The sequence below is a fragment of the Bufo gargarizans genome, chromosome 6, assembly GCF_014858855.1.
Source record: "Bufo gargarizans isolate SCDJY-AF-19 chromosome 6, ASM1485885v1, whole genome shotgun sequence".
Taxonomy (NCBI): Eukaryota; Metazoa; Chordata; class Amphibia; order Anura; family Bufonidae; genus Bufo; species Bufo gargarizans.
The window spans coordinates 130,840,464-130,865,426 of NC_058085.1; the positions used below are offsets into that span (position 1 = coordinate 130,840,464).

At 44.6% G+C, this 24,963-nt stretch overlaps 1 protein-coding gene across 4 annotated transcripts in view; it reads left to right on the top strand.

The window, feature by feature from the left end:
* The first annotated feature begins 1,512 nt into the window (after window positions 1-1,512).
* LOC122939895 (solute carrier family 25 member 39-like) overlaps window positions 1,513-24,963 on the top strand; it is a 35,375-nt gene continuing 11,924 nt past the window's right edge. The window contains exons 1-7 of one of the 4 annotated variants that reach the window (XM_044296095.1): window positions 1,513-1,627; window positions 2,223-2,299; window positions 2,503-2,629; window positions 2,724-2,783; window positions 4,708-4,758; window positions 5,352-5,461; window positions 10,718-10,785. In XM_044296095.1, the coding sequence (XP_044152030.1) occupies window positions 2,524-2,629; window positions 2,724-2,783; window positions 4,708-4,758; window positions 5,352-5,461; window positions 10,718-10,785 (395 nt within the window). In that variant the 5' untranslated portion in view covers window positions 1,513-1,627; window positions 2,223-2,299; window positions 2,503-2,523. Of the gene's footprint in view, window positions 1,628-2,222; window positions 2,300-2,502; window positions 2,630-2,723; window positions 2,784-4,707; window positions 4,759-5,351; window positions 5,462-10,717; window positions 10,786-13,986; window positions 15,420-24,963 lie in introns of those variants that run through there. The other 3 variants (XM_044296096.1, XM_044296097.1, XM_044296094.1) reach the window with 3 other exon arrangements.

Sequence of the window (24,963 nt, forward strand, 5' to 3'; positions counted from 1 at the left end):
ATGATGTATAAATTACTATGAATTAAAAACCACTAATTGATGAAATACATATGGTGTGCCGTGGATTTCTCTTGTGAATCAATTTCAGGCCTGTCCTCCACGAGCACCTACCATTCTAGGGTGTGCAGATCTCATATCTTCTCTTGTGGAAATTTACTACAGGCCCTGGCTGAAGTAGACTTCAATCGTCATTTACGCCAAAGGAACTGGCATAAATTATAGTGAATTTTGCCAGGGCTGATGGCCCCACATCCACCATGCCGCTGCCGCCACTCCTCAGTGGTGAGGGTGGCATAAAAACACTACGTGCACCTAAATTTAAAACCGCAAACGAGGGCCATGCCACTTTTTATGCCAGCTTCTTTGTGTAGAAGGTTCTAATAAATGACCCCTATTTTTTAGATACCACTTTTGGCAAAGATCATGGAGACTGTAGTAAGGGGTCACACACAATGTAGTGTCATGTACAGCAACAATCAGAGCCCCCATGGGTCTGTATTAGGCCTCTTGCTCATATTCTCGGTCCGGGTCCAATCCACATTATTTGCGGATCGCAGGCAGACCCATTCATTCCTATGAGGCCGCATAAATGCGGATGGATTTTATTCGTCTGCTGTCCGCATCTGTTCTGCAAATTACAGAATATGTCCTATTCTTTTCCATGTTGCAGACAAGCATATCCATTTCTATAATAGGAACGGAGAAAAGTGCAGGATGCACACGGCAGGTATCCGTATTTTGTAGATCCGTGGTTTGCAGACTGCAAAATCCATATGGCCTTTCTATGTAGCCTTAGGATGGAATCACAGGTGTGGTTTTAGAGCCAAAGCTAGGAGCGGATCCACAGAAGGTCTTCCCTCCCTCTCAATCCATTCCTCTCTGGGGTTCACAGGCTTGTCTTTATTTACACTCTGAGGTGCATTTTCTAGAGAAAGATCAGCAAAAGGTGGTGTTTTGACAAATTGTGCAATATGAGCTGTAGGTCCTCAATACTGCGCCATGTGGTGCACTGCAAAGCACAGTATACTTCTCTGGAAGCAATACTCTGAAAGAATTGCTTCTCTATGGCAAAAAAAATACATTTTTACTGCCACCGGGCAAAGTGAGGCTGTTACTGGTGCCACTGTGGCTGGCACTGGGTGCATTACAGACATTTCTGGTGCCAACATGGCTGGCACTCTTTTGAGCGCGGACACGTAGCTGTGAGTATGCCTACAGGTTCGCCCTTACTTCAGCAGGTAATGCCACCTGCTAGTGACCTACTTTCCCATCACTATCTTTCTCCCTGGCATACCGAGCTCAGCCTCTGAGTAATAGGTTTTATAACTAATGTACAGCCACCGAGAACTGGGTGAAAGGTAACCCCGAAACGCCTTCTCTCTCCCGGTGCATGCCGGGAGCCAGGGCTGACGCGTCCTCCAGGTGGGCGTGGCTTGAGTTTGATTGCCTTGCCCTCCCGCCTACTGCACGCTAGCGTTTATGTGGCTCCGCCTAGCAGGCGTGGTTTAACTTGATTGACATGTTGTTGTGATCAGAAACCGGTTTGGCCCAGCAAGGAGCTGCCGGAGTGCGGGATGTGGCCCCGAAGATGCCGGGTCCTAAGACCTCAATGGGGAAGGGGCCGCAGGTGAGACGTCAGTATGTGTGGCTGGGTGTGCTGTCAGGACTGACGTGTGGGAAGAAGTTTCCGCATAGCTCATGTATGATCCCTACCTGTTCCACATGAAGGCTGTCAGCATCCTGTCTGTATAACGGTGCTTTTCAGCCTGCTGCTGCAGAACTACAAGCCCCAGCATGCTCCAATAGCAGCAAGCTGCGGGGGGTTGTAGTTCCACATTAGTCAGCTTGCAGCCTGGCTTTGGATTTTGTATTCTGCTATAATTTGTGCATATAAAGGGGCAGATCTAAAATACTGGGTGTATATAGCGTCTGAGTGTAGTCAGGTGTGCATTATATACTGTATGTAGTGTGTGTGTGTGTGTGTGTATGTGTATATATATATATATATATATATATATATATATATGTATTCCCTAATATTTTACCGACTTATTTGCTTTTAGTTTTGTGGTTTCTTGACTATACGTGGCAGTGTCTAGTTACTACACTTGTCCCATGTAACGCATGGGCCGAGCGCCTAAAATGGCGTGCTAATAGCGGTGCATGGCATGGCTTTATGTAACCTGTAACTATTGCACTCCTGAATGATCCTGTGTCTCCAGCAGTCACTGTGAATATGCTGCTTATCACCCATCACCCAGCAGGGGGAGACTGTGAGCCTTCTTCCATCAGGCACCAGGTAAGTGGCAGTCCAGCTTTGTTATCAGTGCGCTGTAATGGCGCCACGCCTGCCCCAGGGTGGGAACAGATAAGGCGGGGGAGCAGGCACTGAGGGCTCTCTGCATCTTGGAAATGTATTTTTCTTCTGCTGTCTCTCCTATCTTTTTTTTTTTTTTTTTTCCCTCTTACCCTCCCCCCTTCCTTTTTTATTTTTTCCCCTAGATTCCCCCTGAAGTATAACCCATGGCAGGGATGGCAGTGGAGGACCTCGGCGCCTCCCGGTGTGGGATCACCCCACTGCAACAAATAATAGCCTCAGGAACCGGTGCTCTTCTCACCTCGCTCTTTGGTATGGTCCAGTGGGGATGTAGTGGTGGGGGGAGTGGAAGTGACTTGTGATTGCCCGTATGTCACCTGCTTTTTCCCCTCCTGGTTTTCCGCAGTGACTCCTCTAGACGTTGTGAAGATCCGACTGCAGTCACAAAAGAAACCATTCTCCAAAGGTAGTGCTCCCCTTTATGCTGATCTTCCTACTAACCCACCATGGATGATGGTTCTCCACCCGTACTACATGTGCTTCAAACCCTCAATACGCTTTTTTGGCAGCGCCCCCTCCCCTTCTTAGTGCATTTATCCACGGGAGTGACTTTCGGTGCAGGGACTGGAGAGTGATAAGTAGCAGTACTTACCCTAGTTTAGTACCTACCCTCTCTGTGTGATCTAGTTTCAGGTTTTATGTATATAAGAATTATGGTAGAAGGCAAGGTTTTTCAGTGTTCTAACTTTTTTTTAATGTATCAATTCCTTACTTTTGTCAAAATCTTAGCTTGCTGTCAGTGAATGAAAACATGTTTTGAACCAGGGTTGAAAACCCATCCTGATCCTGTCCAACTGCTACACATGCGTGACTCGATACGGGGAAGATTCAGGTACCCCGTACTGAGCTGTGCATGTGGGACATGGTCAGGACAACATTTCTACCTCCAGATGTGAACAAGAATCATCGGGGAGCTGTCACTTTTTCTTTTTGCAAGGAATAAGCTTTATGTAGCTACAATAGAAATGAATGATTAGGCAATCTGCGTACAAGTGGGTCTTTGAGGTCGCAGCTTGGGGTCCTCATTGTTAATGTGTGCATTCTCTGTGCTGTAGCTACTTAAAGGGGTTGTCTCATCATGGACAATGGGGGCATATCACTAGGACATGCCCCCATTGTCTTATAGGTGCGGGTCGACCCGCACCTATATCGAGAACGGAACCCTGAAAGTGAAGGAGGGCGCACCGCGCATGGGCAGCAGCCCTCCATTCATTTTCTATGGAGCCGGCGAAAATAGCCGAGCTCGGCTATTTCTGTCGGCCTCATAGAAATGAATGGGAGCGGGGGCCACACATGCACGGTTCACTCTCATTCACTTCTATGGGGGAGCCGGCTTGGTGGTGGCCGGACCGGAGTCCTCCAGCCACCACCTTGCGTGCCCCGCTCTCAATAAAGGTGCGGGTCCCAGCGTTGGGACCCACACCTATAAGACAATGGGGGCATATCCTAGCGATATGCCCCCATTGTCCATGATGAGACAACCCCTTTAAAGGGGTTGTCCACTATTTACTATAGATTTAATATATCTTGAGGCTAGGTCATCAGTAGTAAAGAGCAGAAAACCCATTTAAAGGGATATTCCAGTTGTGGCAAGTTGTCCTCGGTTGTCTCTGGAACTCCCATAGACATAAATGTAGTGGTAGTACGTGTGTGCTCAATTTGTCACTTTGTAGATTTCGGCGAAGACCCAAGGGGGGGTGGGTCTTAGTTCTTGTGATTGGCGTAGGTCCCAATGGTAGGACCCGCATATCTAATAGTTATCCCCTGTTCTGTGGATAATTGATAACTTATCACAATCGGAATACCCCTTTAAAGAGCATGTACAGGACTTTAAAAGCATGGATGCTTTCTTCTAAAAACAGCGCCACCCATCTGGTTGGATTTGGTATTGCAGCTTGACTTCACTGAAAGAAATGGGCTGCAATACCAGGCACAAACTGAGGTATGGCGCTGTATTTAGGAGAAAGCAGCCATGTTATCATAATTCTGTACAATCCCTTAAAGGAACGCTCCGGGTACAACAGTGGCATGTTTTGCCTGTCCTATGTCTTTTTTAATACCACAAGTCTTGCATTAACTCTTGACGTTCTCGAATTCCTGGCCGCATGTCATCCCTTCACTACTAATCTGCAGCTGCCCCGCTAGTAACGGCCGTATAGCACACATTTCTATGTTATATTAACCCCTTGCGCTTCCTGCAGTCACAGCTAATTACCGCACCCCCTGTCAGCACGATGTACCTACCTGTATGTACTGTATTTGTAGCCGCACAATACAAATGACATACACCATTTTGTTCTGGTTCCTCATTTATTCCTCTTGTGTTGCAGTAATGTCTGTAAAGTCTCTTCCCCGGGCACCCCCCTTGCGCCACCCCACATGTGAGTACATCCTTGACCCCGTAGCTCCGGGTAATGTGTACATTTTTGTGTTTTCTCAGTTGCTCTTTGAAGTTGTGTTCTGCATGTCATTGGCCTCCGTGTACTCTACAGACGGCGGTATTGTGGGGGTAGGCGTTTTGCTGTGCCCGTGGATTTGGGATGAGGACATAATATCCCATCCATATGGTTTTGATTTGCTATAACTGCACCCCTCTCCCTTCCACCTGAATCAGCCATATTTAGGGCCCCTAAGTAATCAGAGGGTGGTGCGGTGACCTTGCTTGTGGCCCTGCTCCTCCCCTGCCCTGTAAACTAAAACTGCTTACAAGCTCCAGCCCATTTACTAACATACAGCAGATTAGTGACCACTGTCTAAAAGAGAAACTGTTTGTTGCCCATAGCAACCAATCACAGCACAGCTTTCTTTTTTAACAAACAGGCTAACAAATGAAAGCTTCTCTGTAATTGGTTGCAACGGGAAGGAGCCAGTTTTACTCTGAGGCAGTTTCATAGCCCTCACCCTCACTATATACCGTGCTTAATTCTGCTCCCATCTCGCCCTCTTACCCGTCTTTTCTTTATAACCCACCCAGGGCGCTGTTTCCTGTACTGTAATGGTCTCATGGATCATCTCTTTGTGTGCCAGCATGCTACAGCGTGTAGCACCTGGTATAGAACACCCAACCACTTCCACGGCACACTGGTAAGTATGGTTGTATATAATGGGGTATGGCTATTCTGTTGTCGTGTGGTATGGATAGTAGAGAAGACTGCTAATGCTGTGCTGATCACACAGAAGCCGAGGGCTCGTTGTCAGGGACAGTGGGCTCCCTGTAGATCAGGCAGAGATGTCCCTGCCTTCTCCATCGCTGTAAACACTATGCTCAACAAGGGAGCGCCAGTCCTGCTTCAGTGTCCCGAGTGACTGCATGTGCTGCTGGTTCCTAGCAGACCCAGAATATCTCTTCAGGGCACTGGGGCTAATATGTAAATAAGTGGAACTTTATATTGTCCCCCAAAGGTCTTGTATGATCTTATGGGGGGCACAAAGTGACAAAAACAATAATAACGAATAAATAAAAAAAGTGATGCTTCTAGCCCTGCCCTGTCTACCATAAACTACTAGTATGTATTCCCTATAGCTAAATGACCATAACGGAGAGGGAACACAATATTAACCACTTCACATGGGGGCCATTTCCCCCCTCATGACAGAGCCATTTTTTTGCAAATCTGACGTGTCCCTTTATGTGGTAATAGCTTTAAAACTCTTTTACTTATCGAGGCCATTCTGAGATTTTCTCGTCACATATTGTACTTCATGACAGTGGTAAAATTGAGTCAAAAAATTTCATTTTTAATTATAAAAAAGTACCAAATTTATCAAAAATTTTGAAAAATTAGCAAATTTCAATTTTTTTAATACATAGTAATACCTCCAAAAATAGTTATTACTTTACATTCCCCATATGTCTACTTCATGTTTGGATAATTTTGTGAATGCCATTTTATTTTTAGGGATGTTAGAAGGCTTAGAAGTTTAGAAGCAAATCTTGAAATGTTTCAGAAAATTTCCAAAACCCACTTTTTAAGGACCATTTCAGGTCTGAAGTCACTTTGTGAGGCTTGCATAATAGAAACCACCCAAAAATGACCCCATTTTTAGAAACAACACCCTCAAGGTATTCAAAACTGATTTTTACAAATGTTGTTAACCCTTTAGGCATTCCACAAGAATTAATGGATAATAGAGATTAAATTTCATAATTTCACTTTTTTGGCAGATTTTCCATTTTAATCATTTTTTATTTTTTTTTCCCACTAACAAAGCAAGGGTTAACAGCCAAACAAAGCACAATATTTATTGCCCTGATTCTGTAGTTTACAGAAACACCCCATATATGGTTGAAAACTGCTGTATGGCCACACGGCAGGGCGCAGTAGGAAAGGAACTGATTTGAAGCACCTGATGCACCCCTAGAGTAGAAACTCCAAAAAAGTGACTCCATTTTGGAAACTACAGGATAAGGTGGCAGTTTTGTTGGTACCTGTGGCGAAAGCCACTTCGCCACAGTGTTTTGGAGGGGGCTGTTTGCCCGCCTCCTGCCCCAGGTTTATGGGCCCTCTCATCAGCCAGGCCTCCTTTGTTCACAAAGGACTTGGACTAACTTGAACCCCTGGTCTAATTTGTGCCATTTTGGGATGTTTAATGTCTGTGTATTGAAAAGGGTGGGACATTGTATACGTTGAGTAGTGAGGTCTGTTCCATTGTCTCTCTATGTGTATTAGCGATGTCCTTTGTCCTGAGAGATAATTGAATTACTTCTTGGTTGTCTCCAGGACAGAGGATATTGTGTATTCGCCTGCCAGTGTGAGGTAATTCTATCACGGGCAGAGGGGAGGATTTTGTGTGGGAGTGTCTGAGTGTATTGTACGTGGTTATTGGCTGTTTTTACAAAACCCTGTGGGTGGTAACCTTGTTGGAAGATGTGTATAAAATGCTTGTGTGTTAAAATAAAGAGGCTGCTTTATACCTTCATGAAGGTTTGGCTCATGTTTGGGGAATGCGATAACTACACTCTTGGGGATTTCTATATCACAATACTCCCCCTGAGTATAAGCTCTTGTAAGAGCTTGTTCATGGTTCCTGCTCTTTGGATGTAGGAGAGGTCCACCCCCTGGAAGCTGAAGCCCGGTCTTGGGTCCAGCGTGGGTGGAGGACGATGAGACCCCAACCAAGCTGCGGCGGTTCGTGGGGTCTGCAGTGCGTACGGTGTCAAGTGCAGTGCTTGGAGTCCTCGGAAAGCACTAGGAACATCTGTCAACGGAGGTACCCGGTCGGGGTGCTATGAGATCCGTTACAGTACTATTTTAGGGTACATATGACTTTTGGTTGCTCTACATTAGGCCTCTTTCACACGGGTGTTGCGTGAGACGATGCGGGTGCGTTGCGGGAACATGCACAATTTTTCTGCGCGAGTGCAAAACATTGTAATGCGTTTTGCACTCGCGTGAGAAAAATTGGCATGTTTGATACCCAAACTTCTTCACAGAAGTTCGGGCTTGGGATCGGTGTGCTGTAGATTGTATTATTTTCCCTTATAACATGGTTACAGAATGCATAGTACAATAGCGCTGGAGGGGTTACATAATTTTTTTTATTTTATTTTTTTTATTAACTTGCCTTAATCCACTTGATTGCTCAGCCCGGCTTCTCTTCTGTCTTCTTTTTTGCTGTGTGCAGGAAAAGGACCTGTGGTGACATCACTCCGGTCATCACATGGGCCATCACCATGGTAAAAGATCATGTGACAGACCATGTGATGACCGGAGTGACTTCACCACAGGTCCTTTTCCTGCACACAGCAAAAAAGAAGACAGAAGAGAAGCCGGGCTGCGCAATCAAGTGGATTAAGGTGAGTTTAATTATTTTTATTTTATTTTAATTTTTTAACCCCTCCAGCGCTATTGTACTATGCATTCTGTATTCAGAATGCTATTGTTTCCCCTTATAACCATGTTTTAAGGGAAAATAATAATGATCGGGTCTCCATCCCGATCGTCTCCTAGCAACCGTGCATACAAATCACACCGCATCCGCACTTGCTTGCGGATGCTTGCGATTTTCACGCAACCCCATTCATTTCTATAGGGCCTGCGTTACGTGAAAAACGCACAAAGAGGAGCATGCTTCGTTTTTCACGCGACGCACAAGTAATGCGTGAAAATCGCCGCTCATGTGCACAGCCCCATAGAAATGAATGGGTCCGGATTCAGTGCGGGTGCAATGCGTTCAACTCGCGCATCGCATCCGCGCGGAATACTCGCCCGTGTAAAAGGGGCCTTACACTTTTTGTGAGGCAAGGTAACAAACATCGCTGTTTCGGCACCGATTTTTATTTTATTTACAATGTTCATCTGACAGGTTAGATTATATGATATTTTTATACAGCAGGTTCTTACGGGCCTTTTTTTCTTTTTTTTTTTCTTTAGCACTGTTTCTATTTTTTTATTTTTACGGCAATTATCTGTGATATTTTTATAGAGCTGGTTATTACGGACGCGGCGATACCTAATATGTCAACTTTTTTATTTATATCAATTTAACAGAATAATAGCATGTTCTGAGAGCCATATTTTTTATTTTTTTTAGCTATTTTCTTATGTAGGGGCTCATTGTTTGCGGAATGAGGTGACAGTTTTATTGGTACCATTTTGTGGGACCTACGCCTTTTTGATCACTTGGTGTTGCACTTTTTGTGATGTAAGGTGACAAAATTTTTATTTTTTTTGTACAGTTTATATTATTATTATTATTATTATTATTATTATTATTATTATTTTATTTTTTTTATTTTTTTATGGTGTTTATCAGACGGGGTCGATCATGTGATATATTTATAGAGCCGGCCGGCATGGACGCGACAATACCAAATATGTGTTGTTGTTTTTTTTTTTTTAGTTTTTTTTTTTTTACACTTTGTGTCCCCCATAAAGTCATACAAGACCTCTGGGATTTTCACTATTGATTTCTCCTGTAACTGGGGCTGATATAGTAGCCCCAGTTACAGGGGAAATACACCCCCAGAGAGGCTGTACAGCATAATACAGCGCTGTACAGCCTCAATGCAGGGCTGATCGAGGTCAGTGAAAGACCCGACAGCTCCTGCACTCTCCCGGCCCCGGCGGTCACATGACCGCCAGGACAGGAAGCGCATCGCTCTGTATACACAGCGCTTGATGAGCACTGTATATGCAGCGATTTAGAATTTTCCCTGCCTTCTCTCTGGGTTGCCCTGCAGTCACTGACAGCGGGCAACCCGATCTGCAGCTGCGATCTCTGAATGTTCTAATAGCCATAACTTCTCGAGGGATTTGTTTTGTTTTACTACTTTGAAAAAATTAAAACCTTTGAAAAAAAAATCTTAATTTTCTTTGTAGCGCCATTTTCTGGCAGCTATAATTTATTTTTATATATATATAATGAGCTCTGTGAATGGAAATATATATATTCATTTATTTATTTTTGTGGGTAAAAGGTGATTAAAAAATGGCGAATCCCCTTCTTCTTCTTTTTTTTTATTTTTATTATTATTTATTTATTTATTTCTTTTTTCTCCGTTACGGCGTTCACCGCACCAGCCGCGTATACCACAGCAGCCCGCTCCATACATTACCTCAACCACAGTGATCAGGAAGGGGGATTATTAATGGCCCAGTCTTGATAAGGATAGGGGATGACTAGCTGATATGCATTTCTTTCTCAGACCAAAAGTTCAGGTCCTCGAGTGCACCACTCAAATATTAATGTTGAGTACTGATTACAACTTAAACTGGTTCTCTGCCCTTTTTCTTACTCATGATCTATCCTCAGGACAGGTCATCGGCATCTGCTCGGTGGAGGTCTGACGCCCGGGACCCCCGCCATTCAGATGTTTGGGAATGCTGCGGTGCTTACAGTAGCACAGCCACAGTGGCCTTTTCACTGCTGTCTCAATACCTTCCCTGCCCTGGCCGTCCTTAGGGGCGTAGTTATGGGTTGTTATGGAGACCTGTATCACGCCTCTCCTGGCTTGATTGCTGGGGGTCCAAACGCAGGGACCCCCTTGAGATTGGGGGTCCTGGTCCGATGGAGGGCCAGGTGGAGCATGCTCACTGTTGCTCCGTTCATTCTCTGTGTGAGCAGCAGAGATAGCTGAGCGCAGTACTCGGTTATCTCCCGAGCTCCTGCAGCGAAGGAATGAAAGGGCTGCATGCATGCACAACCTGTCCCTCCAGAACGGTGGGGGTCCCAGCGTTTGGAATCCCAGCGATCAGCTAGTTGTCCCCTATCCAGTGGATAGGTGATCACTTTTAAACTTGGCACAACCCCTTTAATGTGACTCAAGTGCCCTCATGCACCTTAGACTTGGCTCTGGTGTATACATATTAATGATGGTTATTCTCTTCTCTCTTCCAGGATGCTTTTGTGAAGATATCGCGTCATGAGGGTTTAACATCACTATGGAGTGGTCTTCCACCAACATTGTAAGTACAAGGTACTAAAGGAACACTCTAGGCCAGGGAGCAGCAACCTTCGGCACTACAGCTGTTGTGAAACTACAATTCCCAGCATGCTCCTTTATTTCTGAGAGGAGCAGAGGAAGTATGCATGCTGGGAGTTGTAGTTTCACAATAGCTGGAGTTCCAGAAGTTGCCTCTCACTGCTCTAGGCCATCGTGTTATGCCTAGTGCAGGGCCGGAGGAGTTAGTAGTGCCCTGTGTGATGCTTTCCTCCTTAGACCCAGCGCTAGACTTAACAGTGTATGTATGAATTTTGCCAGCCATGTTTCTTTAAAAACAAAACAAAAAAACACTCCTTTCTTTATGGGTAACTGTCACGTGATCTCAGTCTGACCACCAGTCCAGAGCTTCCTCTCGTGTAGACAGGAGGTCAGTCTCTTCTGATTAGTCTGTCTACACTGTCTGTGTGCAGAATCTCCAGTGTATCTTATGAAGTAGAAATTGAGAAATGTCCAGCTTACCCATATTCATCCTGTAATTCTGTGCACGGAGCAGACCCAAGCCGGTCCAGGCATCATACTGAGTAGAAAAAGAAGGCTCCAGCAGTCGTGGTAAAAGTTTTCCGGTCCTGGTCTTTATTACACCAAACTTTGTCATGTACAAACACAGTGGCACTCCGCCCCACTCCCCCAGATAAGATCTGGGGGAGTGGGGAGGAGTGCCACTGTGTTTGTACATGACAAGTTTGGTGTAATAAAGACCAGGACCGGAAAACTTTTACCACGACTGCTGGAGCCTTCTTTTTCTACTCAGTATCTTATGAAGTACAGCATCGCACTCCCCTTTTGCTTTCAAAGGGGATCTATCAGCAGATTTGTACCTATTAACCTGGCTGAGCTGTTACATGTGCACTTGTCTCTGAAGACATCTGTGTTGGTCCCATGTTCATATGTGTCCGCGTTGCTGAGAAAAATTGTTTTAATATATACAAATGAGCCTTTAGGAGCAACAGGGGTCATTGCCCTTACACTTAGAGGATCTGCTGTGCCCTCTCCACTCTTATTGAAAGGACCAGGCAGTGAAAACATCAAAACTTCTTCTGGCCCTGTCAATGAAAAGACATGGCAGTTGCAGAGAAAGCAGAACCTCTAGGTGTAATGGCAACCAGAGACATGATGGGAAATTAGAGGAATCCTATCAAAGAGGTGGCAGACAAACCCGTAAGGGGGAGTTCACATCAGCATTCACAATTCCGTTATTGCTTTCTGTTATATCTGAATTGTAAGACGGAATTCAAAACGGAAACCTTTAGAGGCATTCCGTTTTGATTTGTCATAATAGAGGTCTAATGGCAAGCATAATGGATCTATCTGGTTTCTGTTATCCAGGACTGAAAAAGTCCTTTAGACAGGAAAGCGATAACGGAATTGCTAACGCTAATGTGAACTCCCCCTCTGGGACCTGCACCTATCAGAAAATGGGGGCATATCCTATCGACATAACCCATATTGTCCGAGATGGGAAAACCCCTTAAAGTCATAAATGAAAGGGGAAAAAACACACATTGCAAGCATACAAAATAGTAAAGGTGAATCCCTGACCTCAACTCCAGAAATAGCCAATGAATTAGCCTCTTTTTATTTCTCTTTGTACAATTTACAAACAATTGGCCCTGAGGATAAACAAAAGAAAACCGCGGCTTTCATTAATTCAGTTGTGGTCCCTAAACTTAAAGCTGAGGAGGTAGATAGTTTATTAACTCCAGTCACAGAGAGAGGGGTGAGGGATTGTCTTGTGAGTATACCTACTGGTAAGAGTCCAGGGCCCGATGGTCTTCCCATATTGTACTATAAAAAATTAAATTAAAGATTTTAATTCCCCAACTCACTAATCTCTGCAACTCACTGTTGGGAGGAACCCCCCTTCCCTCACAATCACTGATGGCCCATATAGTAGTACTGCACAAGGAAGGGAAAGATCCTAGTAAATGTGGTAGTTACAGGCCCATCTCGCTCTTGAATGCTGATGTGAAACTGTGGGCCAAAATACTCAGCAAAAGGATAGCCAAGTTTCTCCCTGATCTGCTTGGGGAGGAACAGGTGGGATTCGTGGGGGGCAGAGAAGGTAGGCATAATGTGAGCAGGATCTTCCACGCCATCCATTATGCTAGAAAGGAGAAGACTCCTCTGATGCTCGTAGGAACGGACGCGGAGAAAGCATTTGACAGGGTAAGCTGGTCATTTATGAGAGATACTCTCCTGCATTTTGGCTTCCCCTCCGCGTTCGTTGCTGCGATTTTCACTCTTTATGGAAGTCCCTCGGCAAAAGTCTTTGCTAATGGCTACCTCTCTGCCCCCTTCGGAATAAAAAATGGAACACGTCAAGGATGCCCCCTATCGCCTACTCTCTTTGTGCTGGCTCTAGAGATTTTCCTAAATAAAATACGGGCCTCAGACAAAATTAAGGGTCTCCGAATAGGGCGCTACATGCACTCAGTGGCAGCATTTGCCGATGACCTTCTCTTACTGGTCACCAATCCAGAAGAAGCTTTGCTGGAAATTATGAAGTTATTTGAAGAGTATGGAAAGGTCTCCAATTTCAAAGTTAATTACGAGAAATCAGAGATACTTAACGTCTCTATTAAAAAGGAAAGGGCGAAGGGCCTAGTCTCACTCTCGCCTTTCCAATGGCCAGGACGAGCTATAAAATTCCTGGGAATCCAAGTGCCGTCCGATCCCCAGCAGTTCTATAGTTTGAACTATCCTCCCTTATTTTCCAAGATTAAGGCCTATCTTAGCTCTATAAAAATCCCATACCTATCTTGGCTAGGTAGGAAAAATATACTGACCACATATGCTCTCCCACAGATACTATATATTTTGAGATGTCTACCCATAAATATCCCGGACAAGTTTTTTGCTGATTTTAGGAGACTCTTCACTAAGTTCTTGCGGGCTAGTGGAAGGCCACGCCTCTCTTATCTTCTTCTTATAAAAGAGGGGGGAGGGAGGGCTCTCTTTCCCTGATTTAAGGACCTACCATCATGCTATTCACCTTGGAAGGTGGACCGAATTAGCAGACTTGTCCAATAACAAATTACACGTTGACATTGAACGTCACCTAATGGGTACTAATGCTACAAGGTACATGTGGGTCGCTAATAAGAATAGGAAGAAACACCTGTTTATGTCGGAAATGACTAACTCTATGCTCTCTTATTGTCAGAAAACAAAGGGCCTCTTGATGCATCAAAATAAACTCTCCCCACTAGCTCCACTTTCCGTCCTACCTTACTATATGAGAGGTAAAGGGAGCATGAACCAACAGTGTTGGTATAATCTTACAGAGATGAGAATCTCAAATTTGCGCAAATCTGCTGAACCAGATTCTTTCATACACGATACGATGGAGAAAATTCCAAAACCCTTTCGGAATTCACTAGCTATACGGGACTTGACCATTACTTGTAAAGAATACAAGAGAGTGTACACTGGGGAAGCTTTAGATCCAACGTGGTTGGAGAACCTTTCCTTATCCTCCACTAAGCCTCCACCGAAAATGTTGTCCTACTTTTATTCCCAGCTACTCCTCGCACCATCTTCTGAGAAACGCTTGTATTTAAAGGCATGGGAACAAGAGCTTCAGATAAGCATCTCAGACATTGATGTTAAATTTATCTTAGCTCATTCGCATGGCTTCTCAAGAAGCATTCGCTTACAGGAGAACTCTTTCAAAATTCTCACGAGGTGGTACAGGACGCCGGATTTCTTACACAAAATTAACCTGATTCCAGATAATAAGTGTTGGAGATGCCTGATGGGAGAGGGGACAATCTCACACATATGGTGGTCCTGCCCCTCCCTGAGTATTTTTTGGGAAGAAATTGGGAGGCAAATCAATGCTATTTGCAACGTGGTCATATCATTGACACCGGAATTAGTGTTATTGTGGAAACCCCAACTAGACTTAACACCCTCCGCTATTAGTCTCCCCACTCACTTAATAGCTGCCGCAAAAATGCTTATTCCAAAGAAGTGGAAAGAAAGAGAGCCTCCGAGGGTAGGAGAATGGCTGGAGGAAATCCATCATATCTGTCTCATGGAGGAGCTAGTGGGATGGAACTCGGGAAAAAGGGATATGTTCCTAAGGTCTGGAAACCCTGGCTGGATTTCCACACAGAGGGATTACGGATCGACAACTTCTCATAAAGCACACTTGTTAGAGTGTTCATTGTGGCCATGTTCTCAGACCTTCATCGAATTGAGAGGGATTAGTAGCTTTCAGGGGAGGATAGCACTGACTACACAGCCCATAAGTCATGGGTATCTAACTCACACAAAGTAGATGGTTCACTGTCTTTAGCTGAACCTAAAAGACCTTGCCGGGAAGGGTTATTTGGTTATTTGGTGTTAAGTTTATGTAACACTTAATTACTGTTCCACATCAGGATTTTGTATTCCTATTCACTATTTCTGTACTAGGACGTTAGCAACTGGAAGGCATATACACTGGAATAAGTATTACTATGTCTTCTTTTGTATTCGCATGCGATGCTTATTGGATCACTGTTACTGTCACATCCTAGTGTATGCTTCAGTGTTTATGCTCTCTTGCATAAAGCAAGGGGTACTGTTATTATGCTGCTTATCATAAATAAAGAATTGTTAAAAAAAAAAAAAGTCATAAATGGTCTTTAACCCCATTAAGCCCTGAGCAGGGTCTTTAAAGATGGCGCCCGCTCCTGAGCGCTGCTGGCGCCATAGCCGCTGGTGGCCACCTGCTTCCTATAGCAGTCAGGGCCGGCCTTTGGGGTGTGCGGGCTGTGCGGCCGCACAGGGCGCCATAGCAACAGGGGCGCCGGGCGGCCGACAGCCCGCAATGTAATATGGGCAGGCGAGGCGGCACTTATGTTTTCCCACGGGGCGGGCGGGCCCCCGCCCCCTCCCCCTCCCCTGTATTCAGCAGGGGGCGCACGTTGCGGTTTTAAAAAAAAAAAACTTCGGGCGGCGGGCGGCGCCCCTCATTCTGCGCCGCCTGAGTGGCTGAGGCTCTGCCTGCGCCTGCTGTGTGCTGTTAGTGTAGCGTGGCCGAGCTCTGTTCGATCCGCGGTACAGGAGCTTTTGTTTCCTGTACCCGGCCGGACTGACAGGAAGTGCTCACTTAGTGTGCACTTCCTGTCAGTCCGGCCGGGTACAGGAAACAAATGCTCCTGTACCGCGGATCAAACAGAGCTCGGCCACGCTACACTAGAGGTGGAAAAGAGAGTGGGAGGGGGGAGGAAATAATGAGAGTGATGGGGGGGGGGGAGAGGAAATAATGAGAGTGTCGGGGAGAAATAATGAGAGTGATGGGGGGGGAGAAATAATGAGAGTTATGGGGGGGGGGGGGGGGGTAGAAATATGAGAGTGATGGGGGTGGGGAGGAAGAAATATGAGAGTGATGGGGGGGGGGGAGAATATGAGAGTGATGTGGGGGGGGGGAGAAAATTATGAGGAGTGATGGGGGGGGGGAGAAAGACAGAAATAATTGAGAGTGATGGGGGGTGGGGTGGGGAGAAAATGAGAGTGACTTGGGGGGGGGGAGAAAATAATGAGAGTGATGGGGGGGTGGGAGAATAATGAGAGTGATGGGGGGGGGGAGAACAATGAGAGTGATGTGGGGGGGGGGGAGAAAATAATGAGGTGATGGGGGGGGGAGAAATATGAGAGGATTGGGGGTGGGGGGGAGAATAATGAGTGATGGGGGGGGGGGGGAGAAATATGAGATGATGGGGGGGGAGAAATAATGAGAGGATGGGGGGGGGGGAGAAATAATGAGGTGATGTGGGGGGGGGAGAAATAATGAGAGTGATGGGGGGGGGGAGAAATAATGAGAGTGATGGGGGGGGGAGAAATAATGAGAGTGATGGGGGGGGGGGGAGAAATAAGAGAGTGATGGGGGGGGGGGGAGAAATAATGAGAGTGATGGGGGGGGGGGAGGAGAAATAATGAGAGTGATGGGGGGGGGAGAGAAATAATGAGAGTGATGGGGGGGGGGGGAGAAATAATGAGAGTGATGGGGGGGGGGGGGAGAATAATGAGAGTGATGGGGGGGGGGGGGAGAGAGAGAAATAATGAGTGGGGGGGGGGGGGAGAATAATGAGAGTGATGGGGGGGGGGGGAGAAATAATGAGAGTGAGGGGGGGGGGGGAGAAAGATGAGAGTGATGGGGGGGGGGGGAGAAATAATGAGAGTGATGGGGGGGGGGGGAGAATAATGAGAGTGATGGGGGGGGGGGGAGAAAATAATGAGAGTGATGGGGGGGGGGGGAGAAATAATGAGAGTGATGGGGGGGGGGGGAGAAATAATGCGCGTGCTGGGGGGGGGGGGAGAGGAATAATGAGAGTGATGGGGGGGGTGAGAAATAATGAGAGTGATGGGGGGGGGGAGAATTAATGAGAGTGATGGCGTGGGGGGGGAAATAATGAGAGTGATGGGAGGGGGGAATAATGAGAGTGATGGCGGGGGGGGGGGGGGAAATAATGAGGAGTGATTGGGGGGGGGGAATAATGAGAGTGACCAATGGAGTCTCCAGAGCCAGACTGCAGCCAGAGTCCAGATCATCTTATTGTCCTGGTGGTAAGTAGACAATGCAATATGTTTATTATTTAATTGTTTAGTTATTAATACTAATTGGAAACTAATTTTCTCAGCTGGACACCGGCCGACATGCGCTGGGGCCTCACCAGCGGTTAGGGTAGGGAAAAAGCCACTGGCCGTACGTACATTTTTCCCCTTCCCTAACCGCTGGTGAGGCTCCCGGTGCATGCGCAGTGTCGGCCCGGTGTTCAGCTGAAAACATCAATCTAGCAGTAATGCCGATCGCGGACATTGAACCCATCAGATGCCGTGGTAAATCCTGACCACGGCATCTAAGCGTGTGAAACACCGGAAGCGCGCCCTTCCGGTGATGCTCCCCCGTGTGGCGATCGGAGGAGTCGGAGCGTGTGTGCAGCAGCCCTTGTCTTTGTGAATGACAGGAGGCTGCTGCATAGTATTTCCTATGGAGCCCTTGCCTGTTATAAGCCTCCATAGGAAAGTAGTAAAATCACCATAGATTCCAATGCAAGTGCATTGGAGTGTATGATAATAGCGATCAGATGATTTGCATGTTGTAGTTCCCTATGGGAACTATAAAAAAGTGTACAAATAAAATCACCTCCCTTTTCTCAAAATTAAAAATAAGAACAAAAAAAAAAAAAAACATCATGGGTGTCTCGATGTGCGAAAATGCCCATAGTATAAAAAAAAAAAAAAAAAAAGATAAAATATATACCCCAAACGGCAAAAAATGCGTCCAAATGGCCGATCTGGCGTTTTTGGTCGCTTCATTTTCTACAAAAAAATAAAAAGTGATCAAAAAGTCATACACACCCCAGAATGGTATCAATGAAAAGTTCAGATCTCCCCGCAAACAATGAGCCCCCATACAGCTCCATACACATAATTACAAAAAAGTTATAGGAGTCAAAATATGGCGACAAAAAAATAAAACTGATTATTTTATTTTTTATTTTATTGTCTTGCAAACGTCGTAAATAATTTTTTAAAAAAACCTGTAAAACTTTGGAATATTTTTTGCAATTTCCCCCCTGCTTCCCACTACATTATATGCAATATTAAATGGTGGTGTTGGAAAGTACAACTTGTCCCGCAGCTTCCGGACATCTCTGCAGAAGGTCAAAGGAAATCCGGCTGCACAGGACACAATGAAGCAAAAATAATGGCACAAGCCCAGTTGGACCTGCCTGGATTCCTCTGTCTCTGGAGTAGATAGGAGCAGATTGGGACAATCTCTTCTAGTTAGTCTTTGTTTTCCCCAGTACATCTATCAGTCAGTCCCCATAAACATTTGATTTATCAGCAGGTCCTTGTAACGGAATAATTATACAAATATATGTGCAAACTTTTGCAAATTGTAGATATGACCCAAAGTAACCAAACATAATTCGTCACATGAGTTGAAAACATTGTATTTATTGCAGAGGTCAAGATGTTATCTCCTATAGTTTTTTTTTTTTTTTCCATTGGTTTCTCTTCCAGTATTGATCAATGATGTTAACCAGTAACTATTGGTTGCATTTGTTACATACCGTATTTTTCGCCGTATAAGACGCACCTAGGTTTTTGGGGAGGAAAATAAGAAAAAAAATATTTTTAACCAAAAGGTGTGCTGTGGGTTTGGAACTAGGTGGTCTGTGGATGGCACTATTACTGGGGATCTGTGGATGACGGACACTGTTATGGGGGGATCTGTGGATGACGGACACTGTTACGGGGGGATCTGTGGATGACGGACACTGTTATGGGGGGATCTGTGGATGACTGACACTGTTATGGGGGATCTGTAGATGACGGACACTTATGAGGGGGATCTGTGGATGACGGACACTGTTAGGGGGGAACTGTGGATGACAGACACTGTTATGAGGGAACTGTGGATGACAGACACTGTTATGGGGGGATCTGTGGCTGGCACTGTTACAGGGGGGGGATCTGTGGATGGCACTGTTATACATGTGTCATCCACAGACCCTCCCAGCCCATAACTGTGCCATCCACAGATCCCCCGCCGCTCCAGTATACTAATATAATATGTCTTATTCAGTTAATAGTTATTAAATATGCCTCTTTATTCCTAAAAGTACCTTAAATCCTAAGCGCTTAAGTACAATGCCGGCAGGCCGGGCGGCCGGCGCGGCGCGTCACTCACTGACGTCACTTGCCTGCGCCGCCTGCTTCATTCATAAAGTAGGCGGCGCAGGCACGTGACATCAGGGAGTTACGCTGCCGCCCGCCCGGCCTGCATTGTACGGATGCGCTTAGGATTTAAGGTACCATTAGGCATAAAGGGGCATATTTAGTAACCATTAATTGAATATGACATTTTATTAGTACACCGGAGCGGCGGGGCGGGCCTTTAGTACAGTGACTGCACCGCCCCGCCGCTATTGCCGGCCCCAGCTCCTCCTCCCAGTCCCTCCCAATCGCATATCAGTGGTATTGGGGAAGATAAGTAACTTTGTACTATACACTATATGGTCAATAGTACTAGGACATCTACACTTAAAGAGGACCTTTCATTACAATAAAAAATCTAAAGTATGCTGACATGGAGAGCGGCGCTCAGGGATCTCCCTGTACTTACTATTATCCCTGGGCGCTGCTCCGTTCTCCCTGTATAGGCTCTGGTATCTTCAAATTGGCCAGCGCTACTGCCTGGGAGAAGGAAATGCCCAGGAAAACAAGAGTAGGCTCCTCCCGGTTGAGCCGAAAATCTGAAGATACCGGGAGATCGAAGTGGCGCCCAGGGATAATAGTGCAGGGAGATCCCTGGGCGCCGCTCTCAATGTCTGTATACTTAGTTTAGATTTTTTTTATCGTAATGAAAGGTCCTCTTTAATATCTAGACGAGCTTCTATGACATCCCATTCTAAATCCATAGGCATTAATATGGAGTTGGGTCCCTCTCTTTGCAGTTGAAACTCTTCTGGAAAGGCCATCTACAAGATTTTGGAGTGTGTGGGAATTTTGAACTATTCAACCAGAAGAGCATTTGTGGGGTCAGACACTGATGTAGGATGAGAGAGACTGGCTGACAGTCTCCATTCTAGTTAATCCCAAAGGTGGTTGAGGGTCAAGTTCTTCCACACCAAACTCTCCTCCCCCAAACTGTTCCCACAAAGTTAGAGCATACAATTGTCCTGAATGTCTTGGTTTGCTGAAGCATTAAGATTTTCCTTCAAAAGAGCATAGGCCAACCCCTGAAAAACAACCCCATAGCACTATGCCTTACAGTTGGCACAATGCAGTCAGGCAGGTAATGTTCTCCTGGCATTTGCCAAACCCAGACTCCTTCCTCAAACTGTCAGATAGAGAAGCGTGATTCATGACTCCACAGAACATGTTTCCACTGCTCCAGAGGCTAGTGGCGCGTGCTTTACACCAGAGTTCCCCAACTCCAGTCCTCAGGGCCCACCTACCGGTCAGGATTTGAGGGTATCTCACAGAATTAACACCTGTGGTAAGTCCTAATGCAATGACACTAATTATATCACCTGCTAAATACTAAGGAAATCCTAAAAACACGACCGGTAGGTGGGCCCTGAGGACTGGAGTTGAGGAACACTGCTTTACACCACTCCATCTGACACTTGGCATTGTGCTTGGTGATGTAAGGTTTGCATGCATCTGCTCAGCCATGGAAACTCATGTCATGAACCTCACTGCACAGTTTTTGTGCAGATGTTAATGCCAGAGGAGATTTGGACTGCAGTTACTGAGTCAGCAGAGCGTTGGCGACTTCTATGCACTATGCTCCTCAACACCCCACTGTTTGACTTTACGTGGTCTGACACTTCATGGTTGAGTTCCTTTGGTTCCTAAATGCTTGAACTTTGCAGTAATACCATTCACAGTTAAAAGTGGAATATCTAGGCGGGAAGAAATTTCATGAGCAGAACCTGTGGTATTACACTTACAAATTCAGTGAGCTTGTACAACAAGTCATTCTTTCGCAAATGTCTAAAAAGGCAAAATGCATGGTAAAAAACTGGATTTTATACACCTGTGGCTAAATGAAACACCTGAATTTAATGATTAAGAGGTGTGTCCCAATACTTTTCTCCATGTAGTGCTTCTTATTGCAGAAAAAGGTCTCATTCTCCACTTATCAGACCCCTTCCTACTCTGTTAACTCACTCTGAATTCACTTATAAAATCCACACAAAGGAGTATGTACACCGAACAATCGGGTTAGAGCTGCTGCCCATAGTTTATGGAGAGAGGGAGGAGGAGGAAGATGAGGGAGATGTGAAACTGGTAAACTGCAATGCTGCTCTAGGGAGTTTTCTGTCTCGCACCAGTGCTGGATTCATAGTAACATTGCTCAGTACTCAGTACTGCTGTGTAATGATCTCTGTGTTGATGCTGCTTCTGTGTGTGTGCTACAGAGACATGGGATCAGGAGCTCTTCTTCTCTGTGTCTGCTGTGTATCAGAGCAGCTAGTCTCCACACATACATTAGTAGAATTTAGGGAAAAATGAAAAGGGTTTTCTAGAATTTTACTACTGATGACCTACAGCACCATACATTTGATAGTGGATGTGCTTGGTATCACAGCTCAACTCCAGTCACTTGAATGGGGCTGAGCTGCTCCTAGGCCACATGAATGATAAACGTGTCGTGACTTGACCTAGGAAAAGCAGAGAGAATGCCCTGGCGCTACTACCAGCACAGCTGCCTTCTAGAACAGCCAATCGGCGGGTGTCCTGGGTGTCAGACCCCACCGATCAGATACTGATAATCTATCCTGAGGATAGGTCATCAGTATAAAATCTTGGAAAACCCCTTTAACCCCTTAGGGACACAGCCTTTTTACACCTTAGGACCAGGCCATTTTTTGAAAATCTGACCAGTGTCACTTTAAGTGCTGATAACTTTAAAACGCTTTGACTTATCCAGGCCATTCTGAGATTGTTTTTTCGTCACATATTGTACTTCATGACACTGGTAAAATAAAGTTAAAAAAAATATTTTTTTTTGCATAAAAAAAAGTCAAATTTACCAAAAATTGGGAAAAATTAGCAAATTTCAAAGTTTCAGTTTCTCTACTTCTGTAATACATAGTAATACCCCCAAAAATTGTGATGACTTAACATTCCCCATATGTCTACTTCATGTTTGAATTATTTTGGGAATGATATTTTATTTTTTGGGGATGTTACAAGGCTTAGAAGTTTAGAAGCAAATCTTGAAATTTTTCAGAAATTTACAAAAGCCCAATTTTTAGGGACCACTACAGCTCTGAAGTCACTTTGCGAGGCTTACATAATAGAAACCACCCAAAAATGACCCCATTCTATAAACTACACCCCTCAAGGTATTCAAAACTGATTTTACAAACTTTGTTAACCCTTTAGGTGTTGCACAAGAGTTATTGGCAAATGGGGATGAAATTTGAGAATTTCATTTTTTTGCCTAATTTTCCATTTTAACCCATTTTTTCCACTAACAAAGCAAGGGTTAACAGCCAAACAAGACTGTATCTTTATTGCCCTGACTCTGCCGTTTACAGAAACACCCAATATGTGGCCGTAAACTACTGTACGGCCACACAGCGGGGCGTAGAGTGAAAGGTGCGCCGTTTGGTTTTTGGAAGGCATGTTTTGCTGGACAGTTTTTTTGACACCATGTCCCATTTGAAGCCCCCTGATGCACCCCTAGAGTAGAAACTCCATAAAAGTGACCCCATCTAAGAAACTACACCCCTCAAGGTATTCAAAACTGATTTTACAAACTTTGTTAACCCTTTAGGTGTTGCACAAGATTTAATAGAAAATAGAGATACAATTTCAAAATTTCACTTTTTTGGCAGATTTTCCATTTTAATATTTTTTTTTCCAGTTACAAAGCAAGGGTTAACAGCCAAACAAAACTCATTATTTCTGGCCCTGATTCTGTAGTTTACAGAAACACCTCATATGTGGTCGTAAACCGCTGTACGGTCACACGGCAGGGCGCAGAAGGAAAGGAATGCCATACGGTTTTTGGAAGGCAGATTTTGCTGGACTGGTTTTTTTGACACCATGTCCCATTTGAAGCCCCCCGATGCACCCCTAGAGTAGAAACTCCATAAAAGTGAGCCCATCTAAGAAACTACACCCCTCAAGGTATTCAAAACTGATTTTACAAACTTTGTTAACCCTTTAGGTGTTGCACAAGATTTAATAGAAAATAGAGATACAATTTCAAAATTTCACTTTTTTGGCAGATTTTCCATTTTAATATTTTTTTTCCAGTTACAAAGCAAGGGTTAACAGCCAAACAAAACTCATTATTTCTGGCCCTGATTCTGTAGTTTACAGAAACACCTCATAAGTGGTCGTAAACCGCTGTACGGTCACACGGCAGGGCGCAGAAGGAAAGGAATGCCATATGGTTTTTGGAAGGCAGATTTTGCTGGACTGGTTTTTTTGACACCATGTCCCATTTGAAGCCCCCCTGATGCACCCCTAGAGTAGAAACTCCAAAAAAGTGACCCCATTTTAGAAACTACGGGATAGGGTGGCAGTTTTGTTGGTACAAGTTTAGGGTACATATGATTTTTGGTTGCTCTATATTACACTTTTTGTGCGGCAAGGTAACAAGAAATTGCTTTTTTGGCACCGTTTTTTTTTTTTTTTGTTATTTACACCATTCATCTGACAGGTTAGATCATGTGGTAATTTTATAGAGCAGGTTGTCACGGACGCGGTGATACCCAATATGTATACAATTTTTTTTATTTATGTACGTTTTACACAATAATTTCATTTTTAAAACAAAAAAAATGTTTTAGTGTCTCCATAGTCTAAGAGCCATAGTTTTTTAAATTTTTGGGCGATTATCTTAAGTAGGGTCTCATTTTTTGTGGGATGAGATGACGGTTTGATTGGCACTATTTTGGGGTGCACATGACTTTTTGATTGCTTGCTATTACACTTTTTGTGACGGAAGATGACAAAAAATTGCTTTTTTTACACCGTTTTTATTTTTATTTTTTACGGTGGTCATCTGAGGGGTTAGGTCATGTGATATTTTTATAGAGCCGGTGAATACGGACGCGGCGATACCTAATATGTATACTTTTTTTTATTTATGTGAGTTTTACACAATGATTTCATTTTTGAAACAAAAGAAATCATGTTTTAGTGTTTCCATAGTGTAAGAGCCATAACTTTTTCAGTTTTTGGGCGATTATCTTGGGTAGGGTATGATTTTTGCGGGATGAGATAACGGTTTGATTGTTACAATTTTGGCATAGATGCGACTTTTTTGATCACTTTTATTACCTTTTTTGGGAAGTAAGGTGGGCAAAATTCCAATTTCATCATAGTTTTTAATTTTTTATTTTTATGGCGTTCACCGTTCGGGTAAAGTAACATTACCGTTTTATAGATCAGGTCGTTACGGACGCGGCGATACCAAACATGTGTAGGGAATTTTATTTTTTTCATTTTTAATCAGTGATAAATGTGTTTTTTGATTTTTACTTTATTTTTCACTTTTTCACTTTTTTTTGACCCAGACCCACTTGGTTCTTGAAGATCCAGTGGGTCTGATGTCTGCATAATACAGTACAGTACAATATATAGTACTATACTGTATTTTACACTTTGTCTG